Here is a 13147-nt window from a genome sequence, read left to right on the forward strand (position 1 = left end):
CTCGCCAAGTAAAATAAACCTAAATCTATGTCTAAAAACATCCATTTTACCCAGCACTTTAGGGAAAGAGGAACATGATTTGATAAAACTAAACAATAACAGTATAGTATCATGCCAAAAAGGCTGAAAATCAGTCTTTATGATAACAGTCACTGAGTGATGGAGATGGGTCTCCATTTGAATAACTAGACTAGCTTGACAGCCCGTCATAACAAGTTCTGATTTACTGGTAAATTTGATAGAATCTAAGTAATTGGGAACTTCTTTGGTTCAATTTAAGCAAAAATATAAATTATTTGGAAATGTTCAGGCAGGAAACTATATGCATTTTACTAATGGTTTTGATAAGAACGATATTGCCATCCACTCTTAACTTCATATCCAGAGCTGTTCATTTTCACACTTAGAACCAAGGACAGAAGCTGATCATTCATTGAAATTTAAGACTGACTGGCTTTAGTTCTGGTTTAATACTTGTTTGTATTTGGGCCAATACTGTCCAGGCTACTCTTGTGACCATTGCCTGTAGGTGCTGAAATACTAGAGGGAAAAACCCAATTTATTTGCTGGAGTCTTAGAAGGTAACTAAGGATATTAAAGAGGAACTACATGCAACTGAAAAACATGAGGGTCTTCCATATAAAGAATATTCCTTAGGAAAGGGAAGGATGACAAAATATGTCCCCACTAATTCCAATACACCTTAATACCTATATAAATATAAAAATTATATTGTTACACATTATAGGGTGTTTCAATAACATGCATATCAATTTAGAAATATTAGTCTGTGATAACAATTATATTAGATCTTTAAAATATCTATAGTCAGATTAGAATAATAAACTAGACCCAGCTGCCCAGACTGGTATTTAGGCTCTGCCACTTATTAGTTGTGTGACCTTGAGGAGTTTACTTAACTTCATGATGCTTCAAATTCTTCATTTGAAATAGTGCCTATTTCATTGGGTTGTTGAAAGAAATAAATGAATTAATAAATGTAAAGTTTTAGCTATTATTGTTATCGTTATTTTAAGAAATCAAATGTTTTCTATCAAATTCTATATATTTTTAAACTTCCACATTTCTTTGAGAAGACACTCTACATACCAACACATGCAAGCTTGTATTTCTATACTTCATCCTACCCATCTTTAAATTATCCAGTTACTATCTATCTCAAATTTATGTTATCATAAAGTGATTATAATATTTGATTCCAAATCAATTTCTTGTCTCCAATGACTTGACATCTCGATTATAATTTTCATTTTGCAAACACATTGCAAAGGGTATTTATCATGCATTGTGCACTTTCTCGCCATTTTTATTTTATATCTTCCTCCCCATATTCCAATGAGCTTGATCATAATATGAATATAATGAATTAGTGGCCTTACAAGAGTGTAAATTATAGAACTTCTGTATACATTTGCGCATACTTTTATGTAAATTGTGTACTAATTTAGCAAAATACTATATATAATTAAGGACGTAGGTAATTGTAAGACTGTCATTTGTGTTGCTTCAAAATGGGTAGAAAATTCTAAAAGGATATTGCTGTTTTGTTTAACAGTAATTTAAAAAAAAAATTCAAAGCAGACCCATTAAAAGCTAGGAATAAGCTGAGGAAGGTACTATGGACAATGATGTGCTGACATATTCAATTAATAAATAACTTCAACAAAGACAGTAGAGGACTGCAAATTCAAATGCTTACAGGAACCTCTTATTTTTTAGCATGAAAACATTATGGGGAAGTCAAGTGTGTTCACACCAGATTTATTCCACTTTTTTGCTAAGTTTAGAAATAATAATAATAATAGCAGCTAATATTAATTGAATGTAATGGATCTGTGTTAAGAATTACTTATGCATTATTTCACTTAATCCTTATCATGGCCTTATGAGTTAGGTGCTATTTTTATTATCCTAATTCTTTAAAATGAGAAAGCTGAGGCCTGGAGAAGTTAAGTAACTTGCCTAAGGTCACATGGTTAACAAGGTTTGAAGGCGGGATTTAGATTTAACCCAAATACCCAATGCCGTCGAGTCGATTCCGACTTGCCTAAGGTCACATGGTTAACAAGTGTTGAAGGTGGGATTTAGATTTAACCCAGATACCCAGTACCATTGAGTTGATTAGATTAGGGCATCTGTATTAAGAGGCCAAGTACTTAACCACTACATTTCCTGTGGTGTAGGGGTAAAGTGAAGGGTAGGAGAGCAGAGAAGAATCACATGGAAGAAAAGCTGGGTTAGAAGAGAGATGGGAAGGAACTGTGGAACCTGGGAGTATCAGAACACAAGAGGAGGTAGGGTATTAGTAGAGTTTGAAGAAGGTTACTTGAGAGAGGAAAGAGAAAAGAAGAGATGAAGATATATAGTCTGCTTAGCTAGTTAGAGACCTTTGCAGCCTTCCCACCTCATGTAGGGAACTTTACTGTAGCACTGAACCATTGCTCCCAAACTCAAAGCATGAAACCCTGTAGGAGTGAGTGTTTAGCAAGTAGTAGATATCAATAAATGTCTGCTGAATCAAGTGCAGCCTATAAGATTTTCTCTGTAAGACAATAAATGTGAGGTATAATTAGACTTTGGCAGCAAAACCAGGGTGAAAGGATTAAAAACAGTATAAATTATAGCTAGGTGTTTCTATTTCTCAAATCTTACTCTATATTTATTAAGTTTATTTACTGGGGACTTGTACCTATATCCTGCCTACTTTGAATTAAAATTGCTTCCAAAATTGAACATAATGCAAAATACTGCAATAAGGATTTAAGCTTACTTTGGTATGACGAGGAGGGGTAAAAGCTAGAGTGTCACTGAGAGGCTTGCCTGTCTTTTGACCAAGAGGCCTCACAGGGTTGATACAGTTACCACAGCACAGAGGTTGTGTCTGACTCTTAACCTTGCAGAGTCAGGGATCTGCTGTTATTACAGGGGATTCTTACCACGTGATGACTAGGACATTCCCTGCGGAGTGACCTATACGGGAAACCAAATTATATTCAGCAGGTTGCTTAGAATCAGAACAAGGCAAGTAGTTGGGTGAACTTGAGAAATGCCTCTCAGCTAAGAGGGACTTTCCTCAACTACTGAAATATCTTTGCCAAAGGGACGAGAAATCTTTAAATCCTTTTGCGTAAGAGCCCCTCTCCCCTGGATGGATAGACATGGCTGCAATTCATTTTCCTCTCAGATTCCTCTTTTTTTCAACTTCAGTTCCATTTTTTTTTAAATCAAGTCTTGCTTTCTTTTTCTAACTGCTTCACTATAGGAATCTCTCAAACAAAGTTGATCTGAGATTATTTTTTTCCCCGAGCATTTCAATATACTAATTGTGGTAAAATGAGTTCCTTTATGTGGCCTTTTGCCATAGTGCTGTGAAAGAAAACAAACAAAAAGTCTGGGAGATATTTCCCCTAAACCCTGAGTTGTTACAGTTGTCCCAACTCTTTGGAGAAGCTCCTTACTTTTGCCCAGGGAGGAAGCCAGTCTCTGAAGGCAGAAAATGTCAGTTATTATGCAAACAGATGGAGCCATCTGTGGTCTAGGGAACGGATTGGTCAGTTTAGACCAGCCAAGGGATTGGTCAGTTACTATGCAAACATAGTGGCTTGAAAATCCACCCCACAGACTAAGCCACTAGCCTATATAAGGAACCAATCCTATGGAGATGGTCAAGGACAAGGAGAGAAGAGAAGAAAGAAGCAGAGAGAGTGGAGTGCCTTTGGGTAAAAGGCTTGCCAAATAAACCTGTTGTCATAAGGCCGATTCCGACTCATAGCAACACTATAGGACAGAGTAGAACTGCCCTAGAGTTTCCAAGGCTATAATCTTTACAGAAGCATACTGCCACACTTTTTTCCCATGGAGCGGCTGGCAGGTCCGCTGACCTACTGGTTAGCAGCCGAGCACTTAACCACTGCACCACCAGGGCTCCTTAGAATGATTGCCAGTGGAGCTAAAAGTGCTGTAATATGGGTCAAGGGCTGTAACACTGAAGATGGCTAGAGGCCACACAGAGAGCCCGGTGTGGTGCACCACTGAGAAGGGCGCACACCAGACAGAGCATGCAGGGCTAAGAGGGGAAGTGCATGGCCAAGAGGAGGCCTGTCCTGAGGGGGTGTGCACGACAGAGAATGGGTGAGCAAGGCCAAGAGGAGCTAAGAGGGCTGTCCTACACTGAAGAGGGGAAGGATACGCTCTTCACTTTGGGGGAGCCTTCCAGACCTTGCCTGTGTGCTTCCTGACACTGATCCTGGTTGCAGGCTGTTACTCCCAAGTTGATCCTGTTCTGTTACTTCCAAGTTGATCCTGATCCCAAATTGTAGCCTGTTTACTTCCCTAATAAACCAAATAACTGTAAGTACAGCTTGTCAGTTCTGTGAGACACTGCAACAAATTACTGAACCTAAGACAGAGAGAAGACAGCTGAGGGGAGGGAGAGGGGTCAATGGTAGAGATGATGGACTGGTACAGCAGTTTGGAGAAGTTGGAAATCTGGGACATGTTTATCCTCTGCCTCATAGGAACCAGCTTTGTGCTGATTATTATTAATGAAATAACATGTTTACTAATGTCCCACAACATTTTGGAGAGTGCTGGCCTAGGAAGACCTGAGCGTTAATTTTGATACTCAAAACTCACTAGTTAATCTTGTTCTTAATTAGCTTTCTTAAGAAACAAAAAATACTGCTGCATGCTCCTATAGAAAAGGAACTGAATGTAGGTAAAAAATAATAATTTCACTATCCATATTATAAAATCTGAGGCATAAAGAGACAAGATAAAACTACCTGAAAAAGTCACTGCATGCTGCTAGCACACAACGATGGCATGGGATTATTTCATCTTTCATGATTATTTTGAAATCATAAAAGACATTCTGTTCTCTAAAATTTTGTAGTATACTTAAGATTTTCTGCCCATGATCTTCTGACACAAGGAAGCTGTTTTTCTTCTCAGATGAAATTCCATTACATGAAGTTTGTTGATTGGAATTATATGAATTATCCATAGCCAATTCCACCGGTTCTTAGAACTGGAATAAAAAAAAAAAAAAATCACTAATGTAGTAGAGTCCTAATGAGGTTTCCAGACTCCACAATTTTCCCTCAGTATCAATTGTATAAAAATGTCCATAACAAGTACCATGAAATAGTAAACCTTATCCTAACATATTTCTTTTAACGACATTTAACAGTAAATTCATTTTGAATTACTGTTAAATGATTTGGGATAAAAGGAATATTAAGAGATAGTATTTAAGGATATATAGTGCTAAATAGCAAAAGGTATAAGTTGAACAAATTATATAAAAACTAAATAGCTGATATAGGAACTTATTACACGTCTAGTCTTAATGTTATATACATGAGGCATCATTTCTGTGGTAGTTATCATCTGGGTACCCAACGCAAAGACACTCTTTCCTCCAACCATCTTCTTCTGGCAGCAAAATGTTAAATGTTAAAATGTTGATTTTGGAGCACCAACTATATGCCTTCTTAGTTTAGACTTTTAAAAGACAATCGGATGAAAAGATCAGAGTGTTAGATGATATTACCTACTTATTATACCCCTTAGCAAGCAAGACAAAGGCAAGCATTGGTCCAAGTCAGCCTATTTGAAAGCAGAAAGAAAACAGTACCTAGGTTTATTAAAAGGCCTTTTAAACACGAGGTCAGCAATCCAAAATTAGTTGAAGGTATTGATAATTGTGACTTCACCAAACTGCAAATTCAGCTCTAAGCATAAACATTTATACCACTAAAAGCAAAAAGGTGGTAAATAGAAAGGAAAAGAAGCCTGGGAATTAGGGGAGCCAGACAAATAAGATTACTTGATTTCCTAGTCCCTAGTGTATTTCTGGAAACCCTGGTGGTGTAGTGGTTAAGTGCTACGGCTGCTAACCAAAAGGTCGGCAGTTCGAACCCGCCAGGTGCTCCTTGGAAACTCTATGGGGCAGTTCTACTCTGTCCTATAGGGTCGCTATAGGGTCACTATGTGTCAGAATCGACCCGAGGGCACTGGGTTTGGTTTGGTTTTTTTAGTATATTTCTGTTCTGGTTATCTATTGCTTTATAAACCACCCCCAAACTTCATGGTTTAAAACAATTTATTATCTGTCATTGTTCTGTGGGCTCAGCTGGAGGTTTCTGCTTAGGGTCTTTCATGTGGCTATAGTTAGGTAGTGGCTGTGGTTGGGGTCATCTGACATCTGAAGGCCTGACTGGGTGAGATGTCCAATATGGTTTCTTCATGCACATTTCCGATGCTTTAGCTGGGAAGGTTAGAACAGTGGAGGGCTTGCTCTCACTCTTCATACATTCTCTCCATAAGGCTAGCTTGGGCTTCCTCAGAGGATGGCAGTCTCAGGGTAGGTGGACTTCTTTCATGGTAACTTGCTTCTCTCAGAACGAGCATTCCAAGAGGCCCATGTTGAAGCTGCAAGTCTTCTTTGGGCTTAACCTCAGAAGTCACACAACTTCTGTCACATTCCACTGATAAAGAGTCAGTCCTAATTGAAGGGGAGGGGACTATACAAGGGCATGAATACTAGAAGGAATGGCTCCTAGGGAACTTTGGAGATTAGCTACCACAACTTCTCAACTACATGAGCCAATAAATTTCCTTTTTGTTTAAATTAGTTTGAGCTGGGTTTCTGTTCCATCTAGACAGTCTTGTCTAATAAAAAGGTATCTCTTTTGAGAGCTTAAAAATATATATGCACTTGGCTAATGGAAACTGCTTTAGTCTTTGCAAAGTATGTAAGCTTTGTACTCTATTGTGGACTTCTTACAAACCAAGATGGACCATTAAAATAAAATATAATCCATTACCAAGTTTCATACTTATAAATCTAAATTAATATAATTAAAATATTTTCTTCTCACATCCTATTTAGTAATTTATAATGCTTTTTGCATAATGCTATTACTATACATTATACAATATTATATTCATTATATGTAAAAAAAAAAAAAAAGAAAGAAAGAAAGGAGCCCTGGTGGCACAACAGTTAAGTGGTTGGCTGTTCAAACCCACCAGTTGCTCCATGGAAGAAAGATGTGACAGTCTGCTTCTGTAAAGATTCACAACCCTGGAAATCCTATGGGGCAGTTCTACTCTGTCCTACAGGGTCACTATGAGTCAGAAATGACTGGGCGGCAATGGGTTTTGGAGTTTATATGTAAAAAGTACTTTTTCTTACCCAATCTTTGAAAGACATAAGCTATTTTTATACATTAAAAGGTTAAATATTTCAATCATGTTACAAAGTCAACAAATCCCATTTAGGTGGATGGAAGAAGGCTTTACTTATTTTGATGTTTATCTTATAATCCTGGGCTACAAATGCAGAATGCAAAAAGAAAACAATACATTTAAAGTGAAAACATTATTATTCATATGAATTTCTTCCATGAAAAACAAGTTTTAAAAGAAAATGTTTAACTTGTTGTTTTTGTTAGATGCTGTCAAGTTGGTTCCAACTCGCAACAACACTATGGACAACAGAATGAAACACTGCCCAGTCCTGCGCCATCCTCACAATCGTTGCTATGTTTGAGGTCATTGCTGTGGCCACTGCGTCAATCCATCTCACTGAGGGTCTTCTTATTTTTTGCTGACTCTCTACTTTACCAAGCATGATGTCCTTCTCCAGGGACTGGTCCCTTCTGATAACATGTCCAAAGTAGATGAGATGAAGTCTCGCCATCCTTGCTTTTAAGGAGCATTCTGGCTGTACTTCTTCCAAGACAGATTTGTTTGTTCTTCTGGCAGTCCCAGGTATAATCAATATTCTTTCTCAATATCATAATTCAAAGGCATCAGTTCCTCTTTGGTCTTCTTTATTCATTTTCCAGCCCTCACATGCACATGAGGTGACTGAAAATACCATGGCTTGGGTCAGGCATACCTTAGTTCTAAAAGTGACATCTTTGCTTTTTAACATATTAAAGAAGCCTTTTGCAGCAGATCTGCCCAATGGAATATGTCATTTTGTTTCTTGACTGCTGCTCCCATGGGCACTGATTGTGGATACAAGTAAAACGAAATCCTTAACAACTTCAAAATTTTTTCTGTTTATCATGATGTTACTTATTGCTCCAGTTGTGAGGATTTTTGTTTTCTTTATGTTCAGGTATAATCCACACTGAAGGCTATAGTCTTTGACCTTCATCAGTAAGTGCTTCAAATCCTCTTTGCTTCCTACAAGCAAGATTGTGTCATCTGCACATTGCAGGTAGTTAACGAGTCTTCCTCTAATCCTGATGCTGCGCTGTCTTCATATAGTCCAGCTGCTCATATTATTTGCTTAGCATACAGATTGAATAAGTATGGCGAAAGGATACAGCCCTTACACACACCTTTCCTGATTTTAAACCACACAATATTCCCTTGTTCTGTTGGAATGACTGCCTCTTGGCCTATGTACAAGTTCCACATGAGCACAAATAAGTGTTCTGGAATTCCCATTCTTTGCAATGTTATCCATAATTTTTATGATCCACACAGTCCAATGCCTTTGCATAGTCAATCAAACACAGGTAAACATTTTTCTGGTATTCTCTGCTTTCAGCTAAGATCCATCTGACATGTGCAATGACATCCCTTATTCCTTGTCCTCCTCTGAATTTGGATTGAAGTTCTGGCAGTTCCCTGTCGATGAACTGCTGCAACCATTTTTGAATTATCTTCAGCAAAATTTTACTTGAATGGGATATTAATATTATTCAATAGTTTCTGCATTCTGTTGGATCACTTTTCTTTGGAATGGGCACAAATATGGATCTCTTTCAGTTGGTTGGCCAGGTAGTTGTCTTCCAAATTTTTTGGCATAGAGGAATGAGCACTTCCAGTTGTTGAAACCAGGGTTTTGAACTGGTTATTTTCAGTTCCCCCCCACTCCCCCACCCCCGCTGAGAATTTGCGTTTCCACTGCATATTTACTGAATCAGAATCTACATTTTAATGAGAGCTTATGTACACATAAAAATCACCTGGGGATGTAGTTAAAATTTAATCACCTGGGATCTTGGTAAAATTTAAACACCTGGGAGATCTGGTTAAAATCTAAAAAGATCTTGTTAAAATTATGTATACATAAAATCTTATGTATACATAAGAAGCACCTATGGATCTTGTTAAACTGTAGATTCTGATTCAGTAAATCTGGGGTGGAAATGTAAATTCTCATTAGGGGGTCCATCGGAAAATAAAAGCTGTGAAACGCTGGTTGAAACATCTCAATTGGTATTCCATCAATTCCTGAAGCCTTGTTTTTCACCAATGCCTTCAGCACAGCTTGGACTTATCCTTCAATACCATCAGTTCTTGATCATATGGTAGTTCCTGAAATGGTTGAACGCCCCCCAATTCTTTCTGGTACAATTACTGTGCATTCCTCCATCTTCTTTTGATGCTGCTTCCTGTTTTGTTCAATATTTTCCCCATAGAATCCTTCGGTATTGCAACTTGAGGCTTGAATTTTTTCTTCAGTTCTTTCAGCTTGAGAAATGCTGAGCGTGTTCTTCCCTTTTGGTTTTCTAACTCCAGGTCTTCGCATATTTCATTATAATACTTTACTTTGTCTTCTCCAGCTCGTACAGGTTATAATATAAAGTCTAAAAAGCCTAAATCTTCATGAAATCATTAAATTTCAGAGTGATTTGACCTGAGCTTCCAAATGATCCAATCCTATGGTTCTCTTTGGAAAGACATGGTTGATCCTGTCCTACCAAAAGCCAAACCAAACTGTTGCCATAGAGTCAATTCTGACTCTGCCCCATAGGTTTTCTAAGGAGCTGCTGGTGGATTTGAACTGTTGACCTTTTGGTTAACAGTCAAGCTCTTAACCACTGTACCACCAAGGCTCTTCCCCTCCTATGGCTTGTGAATAAAGGGTTAACTTCAGGTCTGGGCTATGCAGGCTTGCCTCAAAATAACCTTGATGTCCCATAGCACTGTTTCCTCAGTAACAGCGGAGTTAAGTTAAATGGGGAGTGTTATATTTGCATCAGTAATTGTGTGGCACTGCACCTGGGTTGGTGGAGCTACAAGTTAGCATAGGCTTGGCCTTGCATTGTTGTTGTTAGTTTTGGTTGAGTCAGTTCTGATTCATGGCAACCCTGTGTGTGTCAAAATAGAACTGGGCTCCATAGGGTTTTCAAGGTTGTGACCTTTTGGAAGCAGACTGACAGGCCTGTCTTCTGAGGTACCTTGGGTGGGTTCCAACCACCAAACTTTTGGCTAATAGTCAAGCACTTAACTGTTTGCACCACCCAAGGACTCCTGGGCTTGCATTAGAATGATTTAAAAGATATGTAGAACAATTGGTGGGAAAAAAAAAAGAGTCGTTACATTTATATGTCAGAGTGATCCAAAAACATTTTATCTCTCATCTATGGCATACCCTGTATGGGTAAGGAGGCAAAAGAAGCTATGTACTTTATACTTTGAGTAGCTACCAGGCCTCCCGACAGGATAAAAATGCTATAGTCTTGTATCTCCTGCCTTGTATCTTTCTATAAAGCTAAGTAATAGTTGTTATTGTTGATGGATGCTGTCGAGTCAATTTTTGACTCCTAGCGACTCCATGTGACAGGGTAGAACTGCCCCATAGGGTTTTCTTGGCTGTTGTGATGGATTAAACTGTGTGTCAACTTGGCTATGCCATGAGTCCCAGTATCGTGTGGTTGTCCACCATTTTGTGATCTGATGTGATTATCCTATGTGTTATAAATCCTAACTTCTAAGATGTTAATGAGGCAGGATTGGAGGCAGTTATGTTAATGTGGCAGGACCCAATCTACAGGATTAGGTTGTATCTTGAGTCAATCTCTTTTGAGATATAAAAGAGAGAAGCATGAGGAGAGGGACCTCATGCCACAAGAAAGAAGCACCAGGAGCGGAATGTATCCTTTGGACCCGAAGTCCATGCACTGAGAAACTCCTAGACCAGGGGAAGACTGATGACAAGGACCTTCCCCCAGAGGTGAGAGAAAAGCCCTCCCCTGGAGCTAATGACCTGGACTTGGACTTCTAACCTCTTAGACTGTGAGAATAAGTTTCTGTTTGTTAAAGTCATCCACTTGTGGTATTTCTGTCATAGCAGCACTAGATAGCTAAGACAGCTGTAGTCTTTATGGAAACAGATCTCCAGGTTTCTCCCATGAAGCTGCTGGGTGAGCTGGAACTGCAAACCTTTCAGTTAACAACTGAGTGCTTAAACACAGTAATGAGATTATAAGTTATTTTTGTTGTATGAATCTGCTTCCCAACTAGAACCCATAACCAAACTTCTACTGCTGGAGAGTGCTACATGGTAGATTTGTTATTCAGGCCCAAGTTGGACACTCCAGTAGTCTGAATGGTACTTCAGCATTGATCAAAACTCCATTTTAAGACTAAGACAATCTACCGCTGCACTGTCCAACACTGTAACCACTAGTCATGTGTGGCTATTTAACTTTAAATCACTTAATTCAAAAAAAATTAAAAATTCAGATCCATGGTTGTTGTAGCCATATTTTAATTGCTCAGTAGCTACATCTAGCTAATAGCTATCATACTGGAAAGAGCAGATATAGAACATTTCCATCAGTGCAGAAAGTTCCTTTGGATAATCTACTGTGTAAAGAACTGTGTGTCTCTGTGTGTGTGAGTGTGTGTGTGTGTGTAGAAGGTGGTAATAAAAAAAAAATAATAGTAGGATGTAATTGGCAGTATTACTGGAAAAATAAGTTACTTGTAGTAGTAATTGTATGAGTAGTGTTCCAAGTAGCTGTGAGTGGGGAGACATACAGAAAATGAGAGGGATGAGGAAAAGACTGGGCAGTTCTAAAGAAAAAAGTTCAAATCTTTACCTACGATGTTTATAAATCATGATCTAGCATGGAAAAAGAATATCTTAAGTTAGAGTGGGCTGTAAAGATATTTATGGCTAATGTGCCAAGAGTCATTCCTTGATCTACAAGGCGTACTTCTTGAGTCACTTTTAATACTTGGTTTCAAAAATTATGCATTTTTCCATCATTTTCTGATAACTACAAAATACATAGATTTGAAATGCTGTCTTGTTTATTTAAAAAAAATCACATATCTTCCCCAAGGTATGAAAGAATGTGAATGGTAGAAAGAACAGGGTTTACAGCTAGACAGACATGAGTTCAAATGTTCGTTCAGAAATTTACTTGCAGCATAATTTGAGGGAAGTAACTTCTAATCTTTGATTCTTATTTTCTTGATCTGTAAAATCAACATAAATTACACCTATCTAGCTGCATAGTTGAGAAGATTAAAAACAATATGTAATCTATCACATAATATGTGCTAAATAAGTGGAAATGTTTATTTTCTATTATAAATTTAACATAAAAGATAAGCAAATCACTTAAATTACATTAATCAGGAGGCTTACATTTACAAGGTGGTGGTGGGTGGGGGGATAGCAAAGCTCTCTAAAAATTTCTATGGCTTAAAAGCAAAGTTGAACGTAAGCACTATCGTTGTAAAGTGGTGTTATCTGGAGTCCCACAATCACTGGAAAACAGAAAGAGAATTGGTGGGAGGCTTGAGTAAAATTTTTTTTTTTGAGTCAGTCAGCAGGTAAACAGGTACTATGACCATGATTAGTCTACCCTGTTGGTGCTGTGTGCCATCAAGTCAATTCTGACTTACAATGACTTCAGAGGACAGAGTAGAACTCCCCCGTAGGGTTTTCAAGGCTGTGATCTTTATAGGAGATCATCAGGTCTTTTCTCCCAAAGAGTGGCTGGTGGGTTCTAACCACCGACCCTCCGGCTAGCAGCCTAGCACTTAACCACTGTGCCACCAGGGCTTCTTTAGTTTACGACGGATAGACATAAATTAATGTTGTGACAAGGGATCAAGGCATCTCAATGGCATGATACAGCCAGGCCTTACTCCTGGCCTCTTTATTTTTCTCCAGTCTATTCTTGGGCTGAAACATAAATAACCTATAATAGCAATGGACAGTCTTTTCATGGCCTACCCCAGAGAACCACAGAAATGGTTTGCAGATTCAGTCCAGAATCTTAGAACTGCTTGGAACTCCTCTATACTCTCATTCATTTAAAGACACATATTTAACTTCCTCTATGTTGAATACATA

At 38.2% G+C, this 13147-nt stretch overlaps 1 protein-coding gene across 2 annotated transcripts in view; it reads right to left on the bottom strand.

Moving 5' to 3' along the window:
• Positions 1–13147, bottom strand: part of KBTBD3 (kelch repeat and BTB domain containing 3) — a 37965-nt gene that overhangs the window by 10532 nt on the left and 14286 nt on the right. For both annotated transcript variants that reach the window (XM_064288865.1, XM_010595430.3), the window contains exon 2: positions 4806–5050. In XM_064288865.1, coding sequence (XP_064144935.1) covers positions 4806–5026 — 221 coding nt within the window. In that variant the 5' untranslated portion in view covers positions 5027–5050. The remainder of the gene's footprint in view (positions 1–4805; positions 5051–13147) is intronic.

This window comes from Loxodonta africana, chromosome 7 (assembly GCF_030014295.1).
Source record: "Loxodonta africana isolate mLoxAfr1 chromosome 7, mLoxAfr1.hap2, whole genome shotgun sequence".
Lineage (NCBI taxonomy): Eukaryota > Metazoa > Chordata > Mammalia > Proboscidea > Elephantidae > Loxodonta > Loxodonta africana.